The sequence below is a fragment of the Phyllostomus discolor genome, chromosome 10 (assembly GCF_004126475.2).
Source record: "Phyllostomus discolor isolate MPI-MPIP mPhyDis1 chromosome 10, mPhyDis1.pri.v3, whole genome shotgun sequence".
NCBI classification, from domain to species: domain Eukaryota; kingdom Metazoa; phylum Chordata; class Mammalia; order Chiroptera; family Phyllostomidae; genus Phyllostomus; species Phyllostomus discolor.
Genome location: NC_040912.2, coordinates 45,198,693 through 45,223,749, shown reverse-complemented (window position 1 = coordinate 45,223,749; position 25,057 = coordinate 45,198,693). Strand labels below are relative to the sequence as shown.

General features: G+C 38.0%; 2 protein-coding genes across 2 annotated transcripts in view; one reads left to right on the top strand and one right to left on the bottom strand.

Annotated features, from left to right (window-relative positions):
• The window catches only part of DNAJC2 (DnaJ heat shock protein family (Hsp40) member C2), a 33,321-nt gene extending 33,074 nt beyond the window's left edge, over positions 1-247 (top strand). Inside the window, 1 exon segment of the mRNA XM_036010270.1 lies at positions 113-247. Coding sequence (XP_035866163.1) covers positions 113-220 — 108 coding nt within the window. The 3' untranslated portion in view covers positions 221-247.
• Positions 201-16,189, bottom strand: PMPCB (peptidase, mitochondrial processing subunit beta). Its single transcript, XM_028525325.2, is given in 15 exon segments — positions 201-552; positions 643-718; positions 851-906; positions 909-938; positions 1,018-1,103; positions 1,991-2,151; positions 2,979-3,122; positions 3,980-4,032; positions 4,035-4,094; positions 6,479-6,558; positions 6,955-7,153; positions 13,600-13,729; positions 14,117-14,203; positions 14,936-15,076; positions 16,044-16,189. Coding segments are annotated over 15 exon segments (1,470 nt in total). The 5' UTR covers positions 16,146-16,189; the 3' UTR covers positions 201-487.
• Between the last annotated feature and the right edge of the window lie 8,868 nt (positions 16,190-25,057).

Sequence of the window (25,057 nt, the reverse complement as noted above, 5' to 3'; positions counted from 1 at the left end):
CAACCTTTTCAGTAGTGTCTTTATAGACTTACCCAATTTGAATGTTTTTCATATTTATACCAAGCACTAAAAATGTCTACCAACTCTAAATACCACCTTTGTCCCTTCCTAGGAACTTGTTGAGATGGTAAAAGCAAAGAAAGCTGCTCAAGAGCAAGTACTGAATGCAAGTAGAGCCAAGAATGACAAGACAATCTTTGTTATGTGTGCATTTTTATAATAAAACTGAAAATACTTTATAGATTTTCATTCTTAAAATTATACTTGTGATGATTTGAGAGTATGCCATTCCAACATAATTTCTTAGAGATCTGCCATGCACTGGCTAGTCTCATCCTTTTGAAACTGTGCCACAGTGTCTCATTCAAATTTTCAAGTATGTATGTTCATTTTAATTTTTTTCTGTAGGGGTTAATAGCTTAAAACTTGCTAGCCTCTGTTAAATTTTATAAATATGTACATTCAAAATACTTTTATTAAGAGCATTTTAATCACGAAGCCAGCACATGTTACTGCGAATCTGGTTAAAATCTGGTAGTTGCTCAATGGGACCTAAGGAGTAAAAAAGAAAAACAGTTAAAACTGACTAAAAGGAAAATACTTAGCCAACTTTCTGTATAGGAGAAAAATAGCCAAGCTTACCAACAGCAGCAATAGCTGGACTCTTATCATAAATATATTTAGTACATACTTCTCGGATTGTGTCAGCATTCACAGCCTGAAATAGAGAACATGCTAGCATTCAGAGCTTTTTGCATTCTATACCTGTAATGACACATACTTTTTTAGCTTTGTTAACAAGAATTCTTTTACACAAGACCCAATGGTGTGTAAGAACTACAGTATTTACATCAACTCTTGCTTCAAGCTCAGGGATGGGAATTCTTCTGTTATAGCATAACATTGCCTGCCGATATCCTCACAGATTGGAGTGGAACCTGTTTAAAGAGAAAGAAAAGTTAATCATTGGAATATAGATCAACCTTTTGAAAACAGGCCTTAAATTTTTATTCTTACCATCAAGTTTGTAACAACATGTTTGTTTCAGAAGGTTTTTGGCTCGTGCAACCTCACTTTCAGTGACACTTGTACAGAGTCGTATCCTAAAAACCAATTGGAAAAGTCAAAATGTCAAGCAGTTTGAATATGTATTTTGTGGTGATGAACTAAAGACATACTGCTGTATCTATGTATTATACCACAGCTTGATTTCAACTTATAAAAAACTTGAAGTTACTAATGATCCCACTATCTAAACAAAAGCTAACCTATACTGATTATTTTCCTGGTATTGTCAGTTTCTAAAAAATGATATGACTGGCAGACAGAAGTTCAGTACAATATAAAAATAGCCTAACCCCATTTTGAGAAATGCTATAATAATTTTAAGACTTCACAAATTCCCATCTGCTAAGCTCTGATATGCTAGAGGATAGATAGGTCAGTGGGTAACTGGTTTCTCAAAAGAATCCAGTTGAATTTTACTTAAACCTGGTAACAATTACACCTAGATAATAATAATAACAACCTGATAATAATTACAACTGGATTTAGAGAGATGTAAAAAAAAAGTCATTTAAAAATGGCAGAAGAAAGGAAATGATGGAGGAACATTTCCCAAGAAGCTTGGGCCTTTATACTTGTCTCAAGGTACTAGTTTTGACTACAAAACACTACATTTTTCTTTCAGCAATGCAACTTCAGATTCAGTTTTTAACATAGACCTTCCAGATTTTCCAAACTTCTAGATGGTGTTTTAAACATTTTAAACTTTTAGGATCTCCTTCCTAAAGTAATCTTAAAAAAATCTTTAAAAATATTCTATAGTATGAAATCAATTTAGCTTCATATGAGACTTATAAGAAACATCTGTGATCTTGAAAACAGGGCTGCTACTAATATTCTTTGATTAAATGCTAATAAAAACACCAAAAGTGCAAAGAGGAAACTAATCTAAAATGTGAGTTCTGGGCAAGACTTATCTTCTCACCATTCTTTCTGAACAACATGGAGCATGTCTGCAATAGTGGCTGGTTCACAAACCATATAGATTCCCCATAATCCTGTATCTGTGTAGGAAGTGTTGAAAGACTGGAAGCTATGGCAGAGATTGCTGTGACAGGTGAGCTGGGCCAGCTTGCTAGATAAATTCTGTAAGGAAAAAAAATGTCCAGAAGAACTGTAGGTAAATGTGTCCAAATTACCAGAAAGAAAATGAAATATGAGGCAAACAGTGAATGCCCTAAGAGGCGGAGTTTCTCAGTTTACCCATCGACATCCATCTCAATAAAAATTTAAAAATAAGACTAAGAATTATACTTATCAGCCCAATGCATCCCCAGATAAATTCATAATGTATAAAGCAATGAATCCCTATAATTAACATAGTAGTTGCACCCACTTCTAAAATAATACATTGTGTTACCAACCCAATCAATCTGTAGAGGCCTGTTGGCTACGTATGCTTAAAGATTTGAAATTAAATATATTGCATGTGAAACCTAACATACAAAATGTATTTTGTTGAACTTTTTTGAGTACAAATATACACTTTGTACTATAGAAAAGTTAACAAAAACAGTAAAAATTCCCTTTATCCAAATTACCTAACACTTCTTACATTACCATGTTTGCTTCATCATTTCTTTTAACATTTTTTTTCAACTATTTGAGAGTACATTGCAGATGGGATGCTTTTCTCACCCCTAAATACATTTTAGTGTGCACTTCTGAAAAACAAAGAAATTAACTTCACAGCAATTACTAAAATTAGGATATTAATATTGATATAGTACTATTAACAAATCCTTCTATCCTTACTCAAATCTGGCCCAATTATCCCACTAATAAACTTTATGGCAAAAGAAAAAAATGTTTTTCTGGTCAAGGATGCAATCAGGATCAACTATATTTTTAAAAGTCAAAATTTATAGTACAGAAGTTCTGTCTTGTCAGTTTAAAATCTTAAAATCACTTACCATTCCTCCTCCAAAAGAGCGATCCCAGTTGCCTATCAGTGTGTTTGCAACCATGAGACAGATTGTATCTGGATGTGCCCAACCAACAGCTTCAACAGCTATTGCAAGGTGTGCCAAAGGCATCTTGTCATCTCTCACTCGAATCTAGTTAAGATAAAAAAACTAGTTAAGATTACCACTATATAACATGCTTAACAAGAAAAAAACAAATTCACCAGTCCCATTAAATGCAAAGTTAAAATGCTCTCCATGACTCTTACTTTGTTTTCTTAAACTATCAGGCCTCATTACATTGTACAGTCTAATCTGAAAGAATTTCATGAGTAGGGAAAGACTTTCACCAAAGGTCTCCAACTGAAATAATACAGACAATACCCACCAGATGTTTACCTGGTAAAAGAATGCATTATTTCAGTGGTAAAAATCAATCATTTGTTTTTTATCTGAAATTTATCTAAGTTTAAGCTAATAATAACATAACGGGCTATTTTTGTTCTGCAAGTGCCAACATCAGGCCTCTTTCCAGGCACTACTTTTGAGCATCATTCCTAATGTGGCAAAACTAAGCCTCGAATGAATCGATACGCAACAGATTCTCTGCAAGTTCTGGTTCTGATGAGCAGAAGGAAGAACTTCACCAAGAATAAACCTAATGTGAAAGTTCCATATTTGGATGTTTTTAAAATAAAAGATTACTTTATACCTTACAATATATAAATGGGCATAGTGCTAAAGAAAGCACCAAAAAAACAAATTATATTGCCCATAAAACATTGCTGCCTTAGGAAAAATAGGTGAGTTAAATAATATAGAATGTAGCCTAGAATATAGAAGCTTATGTAGAAAGAATATAAGCAAGTACGTCCATCCTCTTCCTGTTTAAGCCTTTGGTTATTTCCTTTTCACTTGTGTTAGAAACATGCACATTCTGCATACTCATTCATAAATGCAAACACGAGAATCTCAAAGGGCTAACTACTAGCTTAGGAGGCTTCCCCTACCTCACTTCCTGTGAATCTGCAGGGAGGTATGAGCTGGTATTTCTCCCTTGTGGTGTGGACAGAGTGTCACCAAAATGAAACTTTGCTAATTCAAGCAGTTCATCATGGGAAACTCCTAAATTAAAGGAAAATATTTCACATATCTAGTAAAAGTACAATCCAAAGCAGATAACTGCCAAGACTTCAGTTTACAGTAGCTTAAGGTGATACAATGTAATACAAGTTATACATTAACTATCTGCACTCAAAAAAGCGTTTGAGAGCTCATAGGACACTTTTTTCCTTGGTGGTGTGTCATTCTGTTAGAGCAGGGGTCCCCAACCTCCAGGCCACAGACCAGACCAGCCCCTCCCCGTGAGGAACCCAGCTTCACAGAAGGAGGTGAGCTTGAATGTAATGCAAACTTAAATCATCCCGAAACCATCTGCCCCCTGCCCCTTGGAAGATTTGTCTTCTACAAAACTGACCCTTGGTGCCAAAAATGTTGGGGACCACTGCATGGAGCAATGGACAGTTTTTGTCCACACACCAGTGGATTCACAGAAAAAGTTAAGACAGCTTGAAAATACCACATTCTATACAAAATCATGTTAAGTCCTAGAATGCAAAGTCACTTTTCAAATTTTTTAAAGAAGAATGTAACTATGAGCTCTAACACTTAAAGAAGGCTGGATACACAGATATGGTTTTTGATACACAGATATGTCGCTGAGCTCTGCTATCAGAATTCAGAAATAAAATAATTTCATCTAATTTCTGAATAAATCCATAGCTACCTACTATTTGCTATCCAAAACTTAATTACTTAGATTCTGAATCCCTTACTATCCAAACATAGGACTCAGTCGACCAGTGAAGGTTTCTTAAATACAAACAAACTTACAAAACAAATTTAGGCATGTGCAAGTGGTTTAAAAAATATTGCCACAAGATTTCCTTAAAATATTCTATTAGGATATAAAAGCACAACTTACACTCTCATTTTCCAAATTTGTGGTATAAAACAAGACAGTGTATGCTGTATATTTTCAGAATCCTTATATAGGAGAGCCACCTTAGATATCAATCCAGAGGGTGACAAAACAAGGAAAATCACAGTGGCAGAACAACAAGCAGAGTGAAAAAACCTAAGCATGCACACAGTTCTTAGCATCTGATGACAACTGCATCCACTGTTTTATTATCTTTACCTATAGCCCTCCTTGTTGGGTGTTCCAGAGACTCAGCTGCTCCAACACCAACTCTACCCCAAATGCCAATAATTTTTAATGAAGCTAGGTAGGACCTATTTCATTGAATTCAAGATGCCACTGTTTATAAGGCACATCATCATTTGTATATCAATAAGATAAAGTGCTAATTAATCTAGGAGGGACCATTAACTATTAGATATCCTGATAGCTAATCAGTAATGTTGAAATGAACTCACGAACTACAGTAAAACCCATGATGTCCATATGCCACCAACGATGATAGACATTTCAGACAGCTTGGTTGCTGAAGCCCCACCTGACCAAGTCTTCCCATTTTCCAAGAGAATTTCCGAATGCACTGCTCTCCATACAAAGGTAATGTGACTTAGCTGAGAGCCACAATGATTAACATTTGAGATATTTAAACCTCATTTTCATCTTCTCCATTAATAATATTAGCTCAGAAGTCTATCTAGAGCAACTAGAATTTTAATTTACTGTCATTTCTAATGGGAGAAAAATTAACACAAAATATATACACTCCATTTATCTTCACTTTGCCCTAAAGAGGAAAAAAAAACTGGAAACCAATAAGATGTACTGTTTGCCGAAATTCAGACTGTCAGGAACTCTAACAGAATCTAATGTGAATGTTCTTGTCCTTTACTAACTCCAAACATGTACCCACAGAAGCCTTCTCCTAATGCCAGTCACTTGCGTGTCTGGATTCCCATTAAACATTTTCATGGTTCCCTATGTGCTTCCCCTTCTCAGTAATTAGTAGGTATACTGAATGAACAAACAAATGAAAGAATTAAAGAACATACCATTCCATGCTTGACCAAGCGATAAATTTAAAATCTAGAATGATTCCCAAACTATAGAACACCATCTTACAAGTGTCATTGTCTCACAGGTCACTCATGCCCTTCTCTTGCAAGTAAATTCCATTACATATGTATGTACACTTACACGTTAGAAGGTCTGTACATTTTTCCATTAAAAAACTCCGAAGAAGACAGAGGGAAAGCCTGGTTCCCCCTCTACAAAACAGTGCCATAGTTTGCTGTGTATAATGCGCATCCACGTTTTTATGCACATTATACACGGTATTATTATATACATGTAAAATGCACACCTTTCTTTTTCTTTCAAAACTTTGGGCAAAAATGCACATGATATACAACAAAATAGAGTAAACAGTTTGTTCTATAAATACTCTTCGGACATCTTCCAACAAGATCAAATTTAAATTAGTACATCACTTTATTTAACAAAACAGTTACAGAAATTTAAATCAACCAACCTCCAGCAGCAGCAAGCACAATCCTTGGCCCCTTATAATGTGTGGTTATATAATCTACTAAATCTCTACGATTTATAGATCTGTACATGAAAAAAGAAAAGCAGTATTAAAAGGAAGTTAAAAAGCACAGATCTTCATATAATATACCTGAAATTAAATTAGACCTTAAAGGAAATCTAAATTAAATAGTCAGAAAAACAATATCGGCAACAAGTATCAAAGAATTTCAACTTTTTTACATCACAAAAAGAGATGTGATACCATCACTTGTTTATTCCAGAATTAATTAGGAGCCCAGACACCTGGGAGTTAGGTGGGGCTAAAGTATAGCTAAGAACAATTTCATTCAGATTACCGAGGCGGGTAGGGGTGGGGGGAGGAATTATTTTTTGAAACACACTTGTTGAATGTTTATGTATGCCAATTTTCACAACTCATACATTTTTCTCAAAAATAAATTTGAGAATTATACCTACTTGATATTTTCAGTTGGTCCCAAAATTGTCCGTCCAAGTGCAGTATTTTGATAAGCTGTGGCATGAAGATAATCAAAAACAACTTCTTGTAAATTGGTTTCAACTTCCTGCATCTCTCTAAGGATTACTCCACGTTCACGTTCAATCTCTGCTTCTCCCAATGTGCTATTTTGTATTATATCAGCAAGAATTTCTACAGCTAATTGAAAATAAAACATAAGAAACACCAAGAATCTTAATTTTCACTATTCAAATCTAGTAAACTAGCATCAGAAACCATGATCATGACCATCACTCAATACTAATTAAACTGGGAAGAAACATTCTTCTATACATTTTATACATGTAAAAGGGCAATAATATTTGAAAAATGTGAAATAAAAACCCCTGTGGTACACAAGAACTTGAAGAAAATTCCTATATCTGCCAAAGGTCCCACAACACTTAATAACTCTACCTACAAGCACTTCGAAAGCACCATGGACATCTGCATATATGTAAACTGTATGAAAAATACAAAGCAGAAAATTAACCATATTAGAATATCTAAGTGTATACAGAGTTCGTATCACTTAAAAGTATTTACTATCCAAGTTCCCACAGCAATGAGGCTGCTACCTAAACAAGCCAAGAATCATCATACTCTATGCCTCCAATGAACCACTTACAGAATTAGTGTCCTCACAAATATCCTTCCCCACGTAACTTAATCCCCATGTCTATTCCCATTCTTGCCATTACCAAAGTCACTGATAAAATGATGATCTAACAGGGCTACAGCAGTTAACATATGAAGAAAAGGATAGGTACCCCAAGAGATATGGATGACTAAAGGGTTAAAAGTGACCCTTGGGAAAGACTGATGAAATCCTCAAATATCTGTACAAAAATGACCCTAATTTGCAAAAAGCCAAAAATAAACTGAGGGATATGGTATCATGCTATTAAGCAATTTTATCAGAAAAATTACATACCTCTTCAAAAAAGAAAACCTGATCTATTCTTGAAGAATTAGTATTATCTATAGCTGCAATCACAATCTAAATTTTAATAAATATAAAACAAATTTATAATCCTTGGCTCCATTTTCTTTACTATATACTTTTGTTAAGTTCACTTTAAGAGACTTTGTCTCAAATGCAATTATGTTCAAATACTGAGCACCTCTTGTAATTAATTACCTCTGTAGACTGCCCTAAATGACAAAACATACTGCTAAAGTAAGGTGGGGCTGAGATCATGACCAAAGGGAAAAAATTACCTGTAAAACAAAATAAAACCCATCCGTCTATCCAGACAAGAAAACCAGAGGCCATGATGGGTGAAGAAGAACCCAAAGTCAAATTCGAGGACAGCTTATGGCCCCGTTTTGCTTTCCCTCCTGTTCTTTGTGAAAATAAAGAAAAAGAAAAGGGAAAAAAAAAAACCCCTTTAGTGTACCTTAGTCTAAGCCCTTTGTTCTTAGCCTCTAATCAATCAGTCCTGAAGCAAAAACTGTTTCTAAAGAAATCATTAAAAACCTTACAGATGATTTGTACAATTCAAGCCCACACAACACCATCCACTTCTGTCAGTTTTACTGGTTTTGGTATAGAAGTTAGACTACCATGCAGGTATCTGCAGGTGGTAGGTTTTTTGTTGTGTTGTGTTTTTTTTTTATTTTGACAAAGCAACCTGGCACAATGAATCTGTGTGAGAAGACATACATTGGAGTCCACAGGGAGCCACTTACTAGCTGAATATTCCTGAGCAAGTTAGAGTCTGGACCTCAGTTTCCACAACTGAAAAGTGGAGACACCTACTTCATCCATTGTTTCCAAACATGTGATTACTATGCAGATCAAGTACGATAGTATGTACACAAAATATAATATATACAAAGTACTTGGCCCTGACCAGTGTGGCTCAGTTGGTTGGTCATCGTCCTGCAAAGCAAAAGGTCACCAGTTCAATTCCCCATCAGGGCACATGCCTGGGCTGCAGGTTCAGTCCCTGTTCCAGGTGCATACAAGAGGCAACCCTTCAATGTCTCTCTCTCACATCCATGTTTCTCTCCCTTTCTTTCTCCCTCCCTTCCCCTCTCTCTAAAAAGAAATAAAATGTTAAAAAAAAAAAGTACTCGTGTTGGGTCTCATTCAAACATTATTAATAAAAACGCCTATTAGAAATACAAAATCCCAAAGTAATGAAACTAACTACAACTATACAAAGAACATAAAGATTATTAATTTCACCAATTAGCATTAAAACCACTAAATTTTGTTATTAATTATACCACTGGGAAAATGTTTTATGTAATAACTTTCCTTTAAAAAATGCAAAAACTCTAGCAACATGATAACTACAACAAACTGGTATGCTATGCTGTCAGAATAATTTCTACAAAATAAAAATAAAATATATTTTAAGTTATAAAAATAAATAATCTTGTAAGTGAACAACTGCTTATTTTGCTCTTGACCAAGAGGTTTAGTAGCAAGCAAGAAATAAAAAAAATGTTCCTACCGAGAACAAGAACTAAAAGGCATCCAAATTAGAAAGGAGTGGCAAAAGGGTCACTATGTAGAGATGACATGATATTTTATATGGAAAACCTTAAAGACTCCATCAAAAAACTGTTAGAACTAATAAATTCAGTAAATTTGCAGGATACAAAATCAATACTCAAAAAATATGGTGTATTTCTATAATATACTATCAAAAAGAAAAACTAAAATCCCATGTACAGCTACATCAAAAAGTATTAAATACCTAGGAATAACTTTAAGGAAGTGAAAGACATGTAAGCCTAAAAACTGTAAGAAACGGATGAAAGAAAACTGAAGACACAAATACATAAAAAGATATTCTGTGAACATGAACTAGAAGGATTCTTAAAATGTCCATACTACCCAAAGCAATAAACACATTCAGTGCAATCCCTTTCAAAATTCCAAAGGCATTTTTCAGATATAGAACAATCAATCCTAAAATCTGTATTGAACCACAAAAGACCACAAAAAGCCAAAGCAATCTTGAGAAAGAAAAAAAGAACTGAATGCACTGCTTCCCAACTTCAAACTATATTACAAAGCTACAGTAATTAAAAATTTGGTACTGGCATAAAAACAGCCACATAGATCAATGGAACAAAACAGAGGACCCAGAAATAAACCCACATTTATACAGTCAATTAATGTAAGACAATGAAGCCAAGGGGGAAATGCCAGTCTCTTTTAAATGGTGTTAGGAAAATTGGACATATACATACAAAAGAATGAAATTGGACCACTCTTACACCAAACACAAAAATCAATCCAAAATAGATTAAAGACTTAAACATAAGACCCGAAACTGATCCTGGCTAGATAGCTCAGTAGGTTAGTGTCATCACCATACACCAAGGTTCAGGTTTAATCCTGGCTAAGGGCACATAGAAGAAACAACCAATGAATGCATAAGTAAGTGGGACAACAAATCAATGTTTTGCTCTCACTTTCCCTTCCTCTTTCTCTCTCAAATCAATTAAAAGAGAAAAAAAAAGACATGAAACTCCTAGAGGAAAACACTGGCAGTAAACTAGGACCTTGACCTTAATACAGGTCCTAGTGATGATTTTCTTAATCTGACACCACCAGCAATAAAACCAAAAACAGACAACGGAACTACCTCAAACTAAAAAGCATCTGCACAACAAAAGAAACAAAGAAAAGGCAGCCTATTAAGTGAGAGAAAATATCTGTGAATCATATCTGATAAGGGGCTAACATCCAAAAACTATTATAAAGAACTCATAAAACTCAAAAGCAGAAAAATAATCTAAATCAAAAACTGGACCAAAGATCTGAATATATATTTTTCCAAAGAAGACATACAGATGGCCAAAGGGTACATGAAAAGATACTCAACATCACTAAACGTCAGGGAAATGCAAATCAACACCATAATGATACTACCTCATACCTGTTAGAATAGTTACCATCAAAAAGACTATAGATGGCCCTGGCTGTTGGGAACCGCCCTGCCTGGTTTCAGGAGCTGTAACCCCCCCATGGCCAAGGCTGAGTGAGAGACCTCCAGCCCAAAAGCCACTAAGGAGACAAGCTTACCTCCCTGGCAGGAGTGCTGCTTCTGCTCCTTGCCTGGCCCCCATTGCTTGGTCAGTTAGCCAATGATGGGTAAGATCCCTCATGGGAGGGGCCACCTAAAACAGGCATGATCATGTGGGAGGGCCCTCAGGGAAAGACTTGAGGGGCTGTAGAAAAAGGGGGTGATCGACCCTCACCCATCAGCTTTGACACTGCCTGAGTCCTCATTATGCCTGTGAGAAGTCTCCAGTCTCTCGGCTGCCTTGTCTCCTCTGCCTGACTCAAGCCTGTAACAATGACAAGGGGTGGTGCAACCCTGTGCTGGAAATGGTGGGATTCCCGGGGTAATTAGGCCTGAGGAAGGATATATAAAATCCTGTGAAACCTGCTTTGCTGAGGATGCTCTTAACTATAGATTATAAAGGCCTGGGCAGAAAATTAGTTTAGTCCCTTAATTTTTGTAACCTTTTAGGTGACAGACCCTGACTCAGTGTGAGCCCTTTTAGTTCTTTGAACATTATCTATTCATTTGATCCTAACTGCCAGACAATGATTAATAAGCTATATCTGTATTCCTACCCAAAAAACCTAATAAAAGTCTGTTCCAGCAGGGCGGTGAGGCGCTCTCCTCGAGAGAGAGGCCAGGCCGCTCCAAGGCGCTCTCCCCTTGAGAGGGTAGCCATGCCGTCCCTTTCCCTCCACAGGACTCGGTAGTCCGTGTGAATTTCTCTCGTGTCTCGTCCATCCACAGCGTAGCAGATACTGCTGGCCGGTATCTGCAGCACCTGGCTGTGTGGTCAGTGGATTGAGTGTCGGCCTATGAATCAAAGGGTTGCCAGTTTGATTCACAGGGCACTTGCCTAGATTGCAGGTCCCCAGTAGAGGGCACATGAGAGGCAATCACACACTGATGTTTCCCTCTCTTTCTCCCTTCCTTCCTGTCTCTCTAAACATAAATAAATATAAAATTAAAAAGACTACTGATGGTGAGAATATATAGAGAGAAAAAAGAACCCCTGTACACTGTTGGTGGGAATGTAAATTGGTGCAGCCACTGTGCAAAAAGTACGACAATTCCTCATAATATTAAAAATAGAACTATCATATATCTAGCAATTCTACTTCTGGGTATTCATATAAAGAAAATGAAAACACTAACTCATAAAGATATCTGCACCCTCATGTGCACTGCTGCATTACTTACATCACCAGGATATGGGAATAACCTAAGTGTCAAAGAATGAATGAATTATTCAACCATAAAAAAGAAGAAAATCTTGCATTTACAATGACATGGATGAACCTCGAGGGCATTATTCTAAGTGAAATAAATCACAGAAAACAAATACCATATGATCTCACTTACATAAAGAATCCAAAAACAAGCAAACAAAAAACCCAAGCTCATGGATACAGAGAACAGGCTGGTAGTTGCCAGAGGTGGGGGTGGGAGATATTGGTGAACTATTTTGTTTTTGTTTTTAATTTAAATAAAATGAGTAAAGAAACAAATTAATGGAAAGGAAGGTAAGAAAGAAGCGCACCCAGGGTGAGGATCTAGAACAGGAGCGTCAAAGTCATTTTCACCGGGGTCCACAGCCTCACAATTGCCTTCAAAGGGCTGAATGTAATTTTAGGACTGTATAAGTGTAACTACTCCTTAACAGTTAAGTGAGAGCTCAGCGCTGCTGCCAGGTAGAAATAAAACAAGGTGGAGGGTCGGATTCGGTCCACGGGCCTTGTGTTTACCACCTGTGATCTAGAATGTACAAATGCAATAAAATAGTAAGCAAAATTTGGTCAAAAAACAAAGCCCAGCACTCAGCTGATATAAAACCTGTTGAGGTTTATACAAATAAAAATTCAAATAACAGGGTAAAATGGGGGAGGGAAGAAGAGTAGGCCATAATAAATAAATAAATAAATACAATTTAAAATGTTTAGCTCTGGCCAGATAGCTCAGTTTGTTACTGCATCATCCTTGCCAAGGCTGCAGGTTCAATCCCCAGTCAGCACACATATTGTACAAAAAATCAACCAATGAATGGGTAAATAGATGCAACAAATCATTTTTTTCTCTCTCTCTCTTCTTTCCTCCCTCTAAAATCAATTTTTAAAAAATGCTAAATGTTTCCCTGCACAGGTATGGCTCTGGAGTAAGTATTTCTGTATCAAGCATTAGGGCCTGATTGGCACAAGTTTTGCAGTCTCTAAATATTTCATATGATTTGTCCAATTAGGAGGGAAAAAAATTTTTTTTCAGCCCTGGTTTGTGTGGCTCGGCGGACTGAGTGCTGATCTGCAAACCAAAGTGTCACTGATTCAATTCCCAGTCAGGGCACATGCCTGGGTTGCAAGCCAAGTTGCTCCCCCAGTAGGGGGCATGCAAGAGGCAGCCATGCATTGATGTTTCCCTCCTTCTCTCTTCCTTCCCCGCTCTCTAAAAATAAATAAAATGTTAAAAAAAAATTTTCACATTTCTGGGGGCTACCCTTTCATAACAAACATAATAAAAACAGTACTAAATTATGTGTTAACTCTTGTGAAAGTTACACATCTGCAGTATAAATAACAATACCTCTTGGCAAATCTTTAGAAAATGCTTTGGCATAATATACAGTCTGCTCTCTGGAGGTATAAGCATTGAGATGAGCACCCATGTTTTCAATTTCAAGTTCCAAATCTAACTGAGATCTCTTTTTGGTGCCCTGAAAAAGACAGGAAAAAAGATTATAATACCTACCTTTATGCCTCATCTGTTCTAAACACTTCAGACAACGAATATGAGGACATAAGCCTATGCCTGTTTCACACAAGGACCAAATTTGGTTTCTAAAGTATATAAAGCTTCAGATATTATGGTATACATGTATTTTTGGGCGACCCTTATGTCCCAAGAGAAAATCTTCATTTCACCTCTACAGAGCAATTATAAGCACTACTTCAGATAGTTATTCTGGAAAAAAAAGATTTTAAAAATAATAAAAATAACATGCTATCTTCAACAGTTTGATGTGCTTCTTCTTGCCTTAGAATGAGATTTTGTGCTATCTCTTAAAAAAATGCATTTTTATAAAATAAGTCTGACAACTTGCCTTGAAAGCCATATGCTCCAAAAAGTGAGCTGTTCCATTATTCTTCTCATTTTCATATCGACTTCCAGCATCAATCCAGAGTCCAACCTTAATGCAATGATGGAACAATTAGTAAAGCACCATTTTCTTTCTTTTGAGGAAATGATGGTGGGGTGGGGGAAGGCTCCTCCTTCTTTCTGACAAATGCTTTCTAGTCTTGACACTAAAGTTTTCTCGACTTGGATTCATAGTATATTCCTATGAACTATGAATTTTTAAAATGCTGGTCATCCAGACTCTGTTGTATGTTTACCTGAGGACCCAGATTCTTAGTCCAATTTGTACTACAGCCATTAACTACAGTATAAAGAACATCAGAGATCATCAAATATAGGTTCAAGTCCTGGCTCTGTCACATATTAGCTGTGTGACCAAGGACAAAACCATTTAACTTCTCTGAACTTGTTCCTCAACCATAAAAAGGGTATAATGATGCCTAATACAAAGAACTGTTTTAAAGATCAAATAAGTATGTAAAAACAGTTGGCACAGAGTTGCCTAACAAATATAATTCTCTCATTACTATCAACATTACTAACAATAAATAATACAATAATGGGCTATAAGAACCAGATGTAGACACTTCAAACAGGGTACATGTGCATCCACTGTAGAAGTACCACTGGAAGAAAGATATTCACAAGCTAGAGTCCCCTGTCAAGGCAAAATAACTGCCACTATTTTTCAACCACCAGCCAACTAGAAAACTTAGATTAAAACCAACAATTTGCTCTCTCCTCATGAGAAGTCACTCAAACAGTGGTTGCTTGAATCACTTACTGTGCATGTTGAGAGCCCAGAATCTTCAGAGGCCACCCTGAGACCATTCTCCAAACGTGTTACTCGTGTTTCAGGAACATTCAGAACAACCTGTGTAGCAGCCTGTGTACTTCTCAATCTGTTCCCTCCAAAATATAAGGACTGGTTGGAGGTGGAGGGGTGGGAGGGAGGAACCAAACACATCAGTATTCTGATCGTCAACATCGATGAAAAAAACCACATCTATCTCAAAAAAACTCTTTCTACAAAGTACTCTTCGTTCCTTAACTGGTAGCCTACCTTCCTTTATCATCCCTCTCTTAAAGCCAGAGACATACCTACAAATAAAACTGCTTCTATTTCAACACCTCTCCTAGAAACGTGTAACATTCATTAAAGAGGGAACGAGCAGGAGGTAAAATGCCAAGAAAAGGAGAGAAAATGTAAAAATACCTATACACAACGTAGAAATGAGACTTAGGCTTTCACTGTTAGAAAAAAGCAAAAAGTTTTGAAAAAGGTAGAAAAGGAGAAGTCAGAAAGAAGGGTAGGTGCTCAAGATACACAGTGGCTGACAGATTTGTTGACTATGGACTATTCGTCTGTCCGCAGTTTTTCTCTTTCTTTATACAAACGTTAAAGTCCCACATACCTTGGCGAAAGTTAAGAGGCTCCCATGAGAAAAATGTATATACAGCCAAAATTTTCCTTTAGCTACCCGGGGACTCGCAGAAAGCCCGCTAAGGGTGAAGCTTAGTCTTAGGCAAAAACAGAACTTCGGGGACAGAAACGAACTCACTTATTGATTTCCCCCAATTTGCAACCACTGTGTTTTCAGTAATCAACATGCTCTCTTTATAATGACTCCTCCATAAGTGGGGGTGGAGGGACCGGTAACCAGGGTCATCCCACAAGTCACTGGCAAGAGGCGGCGGAAGTCCCGCAGAAGTAAAGGGCCCCCGGGCTCCCCTTTGAGGAGGCCGGGCACCACCCGCCGCAGTAGGGTGTGCGGCGCGCGGGAGCCGGCGGCCAGGAAGGGCGCCCGAGACTCAAGTAAGCCGCCTGGGGTCCGACGGAACAGGCCGGGCCCGGTCCCGGAGAGCACCCAGACAAGTGGAAGACAACTCACCCGTCCAGCAGCACCTCTGACTAGGAGTCTCTCGGAGAAACCCCTGAGCCGCGGCCGCACCGCGGATAGCAGCATCACTCTCGCTACCGCCGCCGCGGCCATTTCTGCCGCGCCCTCGTGGAGGACGTACTTCCGAGGTCGTGACCTCGGGGGGTGGTCCCAGAGGAGAAAGAGGACACCACCTTGTGGCCATAATGGGAATGACACTACTCGAAGCTGCCGAGGAAGGAATCGACCTCGGCCTGGTGATGAGCTGTCTATTCCAAATAATAAGAATCAGGAAGTCTGCAGAAGACCCTGTATCATCAGTTACTTTGATCGCGTACGGTGTACAAGGCCCAAATGTGGAGAAGTTAAAGATAACTTGGTGCAATATATCATCCCATTGGTAGTTGAAATTGATTGGAAAAAATATGGTAAAATCCATAACTGACTGTCCTTAAAGAAAGTACCTAATGGGAGAGCGCATAGTGAGGGGAGGGAGTTGGGGAATCAGTTATCAGTGTCAGGCCCTAATTACTCTTCAACCCTTACTGTCTGGCTCATTTCATTCCGTACAAATTGCGCTTGGTCAGGCCACTAATTGTTGAAAGATGGGCTCTTTATCTTTACCTTATGAGAAGGAACTTATCGTAGTCCTTTTGGCTGAATGTGATGTGATATCTGAGAGCTCCTCCTCCTCCTTTTTCACCTTCTTGGGCAGCTCTTTATTCACAGAACTCTTTTTTTAAAGAATTTCTTTCTTTCTTTCTTTCTTTCTTTCCTTCCTTCCTTCCTTCCTTCCTTCCTTCCTTCCTTCCTTCCTTCCTTCCTTCTTTCTTTCAAGAGAGGGGGAGGGAGAAAGGGAGCGAAACATCAATGTGTGGTTGCCTCTCACGCACCCCCTACTGAGGACCTAGCCCATAACCCAGGCACGTGTCCTGACTGGGAATCCAATCTCTGACTCTTGGGGTCTCAGTCCATCCATCCATCCACTGAGCCATACCAGCCAGGGCTATTCTCAGGTCTTTTAAGGAAACTAAAAGTAGCAAGCACTGTTCTAACTGTGCTATTGTTATGCTCATTTTACAGATGTGGAAACTAGGTAAAATAACTGGCTAATGCAGACTATCTAGCTCTGAAGCCTGTGCTCTTAAACACCATGCTAATCTGCCCTCAAAGCTGGTATCTCCCAGGTTCTGGACCTGGGCCTCTTCTACTGAGGGTTTCCATTTCCACCTGTCTACAGAACCAACCCTTTCTGTTGGGATCCATGCCCACTTAACTATTCAATTGCTACACAATCCCATTCAAGTATCCCATTGGCACCTCATTATCAATTTGTCCAAAATGCAATTCACTGTCTTGCCCCTAAGTCTCTTCCTGTAATATCCAATGCAAAACAGACCATGATACCTCCATTCACCCAAACATTCCAACCAGATTGGGGAAAATGGGAGGGTTAAAGCTTGGCAGCTACCAGATATGGGGTGTCTTTTTTCAGGTGATTTGAATGTTCTGAAATTAGTCATGATAGTGACACAACTTTATGAATATAATGAAAGCTATCAAATAGTTTATTTTAAGTGGGTGAATTATATGGTATGTGAATTATATCTCAATAAACAGCTATCACTGTTACCAAACATCGGATAAATGATTTTAATAGATATGCCTCTAAAAATATATTGAAATTGCCGATTAAAACATGCTCAACATCATTAGCCATCAGGAAAATGCAATTCAAAGCTAAGGTTAAGGTACTATTCACACACTAAGATCATATAGTGTAATGAGAAAGATAGATATTAACAAATATTGATGAGAATATGGAGCAATTTCAACCCTCAACATTGCTAGTGGGAATATAAGTGGTGTAACTGCTGCAGGACACAGTTTGGCAGCTCCTTACCATTTGACTCAGTAATTTCACTCCTAGGTATATACTGAGAAATTGAAACATATGTCTACACAAAAATTATATACAAATGTTTATAATAGCATTATTTACAACAGCCTAAAGGTGAAAATAACCCAAATCAGTTCATTAACTGATGAATGAATAAACAAAATGTGGCATATCTGTACAATGGACTATTATTCAACAACAAAAAGGAATGAAGTATTGATACATGTTACAATATGGATGAAATTTGAAAATATAATGCTATGAGAAAAGCCAATCACAAAAGCCACATACTATATGTTCCATTTATATGAAATGTCCAGAATAGGAAATCCATAGAGACAGTAGAGGAGTGATTGCTGGGGGCTGAGGGCAGGTACAAGTGGGGAATGACTGCTAATGGGCATGGGGTGTCTTTAGGGGTAATGAAAATTTCCTGAAGTTAAATAGTGGTAGTGGTTGTATAACCACTGAATATTACATGTTAAAAGGGTAAAAATATAAATTGTATTTCAATTTTTTTAAAATGTCCCAAATCCCACCATCCAAAACTTACTACCATTATCATGAGGCTAACATCCCATATATTGTTCTGTGCATGTATATGACTAGAAAGGTTGACTGGATGGGTGAATAAATGAATGGATGGCTAGCTAGATTAATTGAATACCCAGTCAATACTCTTTTTAAAAAATGGGATAATACAATAGATGTTATGTTTATTAAAGGGTATCTGGATATCTTTCTTTTGTCCCCATGTTGTAGAATCACCTCCCAAAATTCAGGTTGGTGTACACAATGTGCTAGTAAGCCCAAAAACTAAGACAGCAGTGCTGGGAGACAGGGAAAGTCTTACTGAATTAGGCTGAGGTGAGAGGATAGGAGAGCTGGATCTCTCAAAAAGCAAAAGTAAAGAGTTGTTATTCAGCTATGGAATAGGGGAGGAGGAGTTCCATGGAAGTGAGAGAATATCTGTGTTTCTTTAGTCACAGATAACACTTTTTTATATCAGACTCCTGGGAGTCAACTGCTGGTTGCAACAACCTTGGAGGCATTCTTTCTGTAAAACAAACTCATAAATTCTTTGTGACCCTGAAGTTATCTTATCCTGCTTGACAAAGAGACACCACAGCAGCAACTTATGACTACATTCATAAGAACTAAAAGAATTGAGCAGGAAGAGTGGATAACAAGTGAACAAAGTCCCAATTGAAAGCAAAATCATTTCCTTGGCTGGTGTGGTTCACTTGGCTGGGTATCAGTCCCACAAAGCAAAGGGTCACAGGTTCAGTTCCTGGTAAGGGCCTGGGTAGCAGACCAGGTCCGCCATTGTGGTGCATCCAAGAGGCAGCCCATCAGTGTTTCTCTCCCTCTTTTTCTCCCTCCCTTCTTTTCTCTAAAAATAAATAGTCTTTTTTTTAAGATTTAAATTATTTAATTCTAGCTGACAAAAATACTAGTGGTATTAAATTCACAGGGGGCTCAGCCATACCTACTCCTCACCCTTTACCATTTTGTTCTGTGCTTTAGGACACTGACCTGCATAGATTGCTTGATTCATTATCTTTCTGGTTGGGTTTAGCCAGTAAGTCACCACAGGACACAGAAACCTGTAGAAGTGAGAGGGGTACCTTTACCCCTCAGCTTTCTCCCTAGGGGCTGATGCATTTCTCTGCAACAGGCCCAGCCTTCTTCATATAGCTATCCCCTCCGAATTCTAATGGACTTTCCTTTCTCTTCTACCCATGAGACTAAGTGGATATAGGATTCTGCTATGGCTAGTTCTGGAATACTGCAATCCCCCTTCTTAGTTTCCCCAAACCCTGCCCCTACATTTGTAAATAGTCCCTTTATTAAATCCTCTTCAAATTATTCCATTTGAATATGCCAGGAATTAGACTACTACAAAGCTTTAAATTTGTGTTAGGCAGTATTAGTATATATCAGTAGTACATTTAATATTTATTAAACTGTATTAGGATTCAAAGTGATTCAATAGTATTATCAGTAACTATTTATTTTATATATATATTATGTAATCTTTATTATATTTTTTCATTACCATCTAGTCCCCTTATACTCACTCCTCACAGCAATCACCACACTGTTGTCCATGTTAATGAGCCCTTTTTTCCTTTCTGTTCAATACCTCCACCCTCTAAACTCCCTCTACTCCACCCACTAGCTGTCATCTGCTCTCCATCTAAGAATCTGTTTCATTTTAGCTTGTTAAGTTTGTTCGTTAGATTCCACATATGAATAAAATTATACCATATTTGTCTTTCTCTGACTTGCTTATTTCACTTAGCATAATGTTCTCCAGGTCCAACCACACTGTTACAAAGGGTAGAATTTTCTTCTTTTTAACAGCTGAATAGGATTGCATTGAATAAATATCCCATAGTTGTTCTATCTACTAATCTATTGATGGACATGGGCTGCTTCCATATCTTGGCAATTGTAAATAGCGCTGCAATGTGCTTATGTTCTTTCAAATTAGTGCTTTGAGTTCCTTTGGATATATCCCCAGAAGTGGGAACCTGAGTCAAAAGGCAGATCCATTTTTAATTTGTTGAGATATCTCCATACTGATTTCCCCAGTGGTCACATCAGTCTGCATTCCCATCAACAGTGCAAAAGGGTTCCCCTTTCTCCACATCTTCACCAGTATTTGTTGTTTGTTGATTTATTGATTGTAACCATTCTGATAGGTATGAGATGGTATCTGGTTGTGGTTTTCATTTGCATTTCTCTGATAATTAGTGATGTTCACCATCTTTTCATATGTCCATCAGCATGTCCTCTTGGAAAAAGTGTCTATTCAGGTTATTTACCCATTTTTTAATTGGGTTGTTTGTTTTTTTGGTGTTAAGTTTTATAAGTACTTTATAAATTTGTATATTAACCCTTTATCAGATATATCAGCAAATACATTCCCCCATTCGGTGGGTTGTCTTTTTGTTTTGATGATAATTCCTTTGCTGAGCAAAACCTTTTTAGTTTGATACAGTCCCATTTGTTTCTTCTTTTTTTTAAAGATTATTTATTTATTTATTTTTAGAGAAGGGAGGGAGAAAGAGAGAGAGAGAGAAACATCAATGTGTGGTTGCTGGGGGTCATGGCCTGCAACTCAGGCATGTACCCTGACTGGGAATCGAACCTGCAACACTTTGGTTTGCAGCCCGAGCTCAATCCACTGAGCTACGCCAGCCAGGGTGTTTCTTCTTTTTTAAAAAATATGTTTTATTGATTACGCTATTACAGTTGTCCCATTTTTTCTCCCATTTATCCTACTGTTCCTTGAACCCCCATTCCAACCAGCATTCCTCTGCCTTAGTTCATGTCCATGGGTCATACATATAAGTTCTTTGGTTTCTTCATTTCCTATACTGTTCTTAACTTCTCCCTGTCTATTTTGTACCTACCAATTACGCTTCTTATTCCCTCTACCTTTTCCCTCATTCTGCCCCTTCCCCTTCCCCACTGCTACTCCTCCATGTGATCTCCATTTCTGTGATTCTATTCCTGTTCTAGTTGTTTGCTTAGTTTGTTTTTGGTTTTGGTTCAGTTGTTGATAGTTGTGAGTTTTTTGTCGTTTTACTGTTATAGTTTTGATCATCTTCTTTTTCTTAGGTAAGTCCCTTTAACATTTCATATAATAAGGCCGTGCTAATGACATACTCCTTTAACTTGACCTTATCTGGGAAACACTTTATCTGCCTTTCTATTTTAAATGATAGCTTTGCTGGATAATCTTGGATGTAGGTCCTTGTCTTTCATGACTTTGAATACTTCTTTCCAGCCCCTTCTTGCCTGTAAGATTTTTTTTTGAGAAATCACCTAATAGTCTTATAAGAACTCCTTTATAGGTAACTCTTTCCTTTCTCTTGCTGCTTTTAAGATTCTCTCCTTATCTTTCATCTTGGCTAATGTAATTATGATGTGTCTTGGTGTGTTCCTCCTTGGGTCCAACTTCTTTGGGACTCAGTTTCCTGGACTTCCTGGAAGTCTATTTCCTTTGCCAGATTAGGGAAGTTCTCCTTCATTATTTGTTCAAATAAGTATTCAATTTCTTGCTCTTCCTCTTCTCCTGCTGTTACCCTTATGATTTGGTTGTTGGAACATTTAAGGTTGTCCTGGAGGTTCCTAAGCCTCTCCTCATTTTTTTTTTGAATCCTTGTTTCTTCATTCTGTTCTGGTTGAATTTTTATTTCTCCCTTTTGTTCCAAATTGTTGATTTGAGTCCCAGTTTCCTTCCCTTCATTGTTGGTTCCCTGTATATTTTTATTTATTTCATTTTGCATGACCTTCATTTCTTCCTCTATTTTGCTCAATCATTTGTGTGAGCATACTGATTACCAGTGTTTTAAATGCTGCATCTGATAGATTGTCTATCTTCTCATCACTAAGTTCTTTTCCTGGAGTTTTCATCTGTTCTATCATTTGGGCCATATTTCTTTGTCTTGGTGCACCTGTTATGTTGTTAGTGATGGAGCCTTAGGTACTTGCCAGGGTGGGGCAACCCACTTCACTTTGTAGTGGCACTATATGTTGGGGAGGGGTCAGAGGGAACAATGCTGCTTGCTCAGCTCTCACCCCACTGTCGGTCACTTCCTCTGCTAACCACAAGCAAGTTGGTCCTTCTGGTGCTGATTCCTGGGTGGGTGAGTTTTTGTTCATTCTAGGAGCCTATGGATCTTTCCAAGGAACTCTCTTGTGAGTCTGGGAGTTTTTCCCACTGCTGCAACCCCCACGTTTTTACAGCCTGAGGTTCTGAAGCTTTATTTCTCCTCGCTGGATCCCTAGGTTGCACAGTCTGTCTCCCTCCCTATTTGTTCCTTCCAGATTATCTGCTTGCAAATGTGGGACCGCCTAGTCCACCAGCTGCTGCCTCGCCTGCCTGGTCCACCACCTTGCTACATATCCTCCCCACCCTGACTGCCCAGCTGCCCATCTCTGCCCTTCCTACTTGTCTGGATGAATGGTTCTTCTTTAACTCCTTGGTTGTCAGACTCCCATACAGTTCGATTTTCTGGCAGTTCTGGTTATTTTTTGTTTTTAAATTGATTGTTGCCCTTCTTTTGGTTATGCAAGGAAGCAAAGCGTAGCTACCTATGCCTCAAGCTTGGCCAGAAGAGACTCCATTTGTTTCTTTTTGTTTGTTTGTTTCCCTTGCCTGCAGAGATATATCCAATAAAATATTGCTATGGACAATGTCTAAGATTTTGCTGCCTATATTTTCTTCTGGGATTTTTATGGTTTCAGGTCTAACATAAGTCTTTGACCCATTTTGAATTTGTTCTTGCATGTGGTATAAGAAGGTGGTCTAGTTTAATTTTTCTGCACATATCTGTCCAATTTTCCTGACACCATTTATTGAATAAACTATCTTTAGTCCATTGTGTGTACTTGCTTCCTCTGTCAAACATTGACTGTAAAGAGATGGGTTTATTTTAGAGCTCTCTGTTCTGTTCCATTGATCTATGTGTCTGTTTTTATGTCAGTACCATGCTGTTTTGATTACTATGGCTTTGTATTATAGTTTGATGTTACATAGGGTGATTCCTCTAAGTCTGTTCTTCTTTCTCAGCATCACTGTTGCTATGAAGGGCCTTTTGTGGTTCCATATAAATTTTTGAAATATTTGTTCTAGGTCTGTGAAATATCTCATTATAATCTTCATAAGAATTGCATTGAATCTATAGATCCTTTTGGGTAGTACGGACATCTTAAGGATATTAAGTCTTCCCATCCATGAATACGGTATGTGCTTCCACTTATTTGTATCTTCTTCAATTTCTTTCTTCAATGTCTTTTAAATCCTTCGTTAGATTTATTCCTAGGTATTTTATTCTTTTTGAAGCAATTGTGAATAGGATTTTCTTTCTTTTTTTTAGATTTTATTTATTTATTTTCAGAGAGAGGGGAAGGAAGGAAGAAAGAGAGGGAGGGAAACATCAATGTGTGAGAGATACATCAACTGGTTGCCTCTCTCACACTCCCAGCTGGGGAGCTGGCCTGCAACACAGGCATATGCTCTGACCTGGAATCAAAACAGTGACCTTTCAGTTTTCAGGCCAGCACTCAATCTACTGAGCTTCACCAGCCAGGGCATAAGATTGTTTTCCTAATTTCCCATACTGTTAGTTCATTATTGGCATATAAAAATGCAACTGATTTCTGGATATTGATATTGTATCCTACTACTTTACTGAATTCATTTATCAGCTCTAGTAGTTTCTTGGTGGAATCTTTGAGTTTCTCTATGAATAGTATCATATCATCTGCAAATAACGATAGTTTTACTTCTTCCTTTCCAATTTGGATGCCTTTTATTTCTTCTTCTTGTATGATTGCTGTGGCTAGGACTTCCATAGTTATTCTGTGGCAGGAAAAGAGAAACTCCAAAAGCTTCTTATGCTTTGTAACTGTAACACTTGCAAAATTTCTCACAGGACTGTAGAAGCTGACCAGTCGTCACCAAAGCCATGGCCAGTTACTCAAGGCTGTACACTAACTCCCATGATAAGCTCCTGTGCTCTGTAGCTTCTGCAAAATTCCTCCTGCATTTTCTCTTTTGTCTCCCATATAAGGTAGCTAGACCTAACTTCCGCATTTAGCTTCTGTAACCTTGCTTCGCCACGTAGGCAGGAAGCCCGGGACTATTTAAACCCCAGGAGAGTGAAGATTGGTGCTCAGGATTTGGGGGAAATTAACCGCCCCCCCTTTGAGCCCCCAGGTAATAAAATTTGTGCTTCGTTATCTCCCGAGTGTGGGTGGATTTTCCACAACAATTCAACTATGTTGAATAAGAGGTGAAAGCAGACCCTGTCTTGCTCCTGATCTTAAGGGGAACGCTTGTAGTTTTTGCCCATTGAGTATGATGCTGGCAGTGGGTTTGTCATATATGGCCTTTATTATGTTTAGGTATGTTCCCTCTATTCCTACTTCACTGAGAGTTTTTATCATAAATGGGTGCTGGATTTCATCGAAAGGTTTTTCTACATCTACTGATAAGGTCATGTGGTTTTTATCCTTCATTTTGTAAATGTGGTGACTCACATATGATGATTTGCAAATGTTGTGCCAACCTTGCATTCTCTGAATAAATCCCACTTGATCGTGGTGT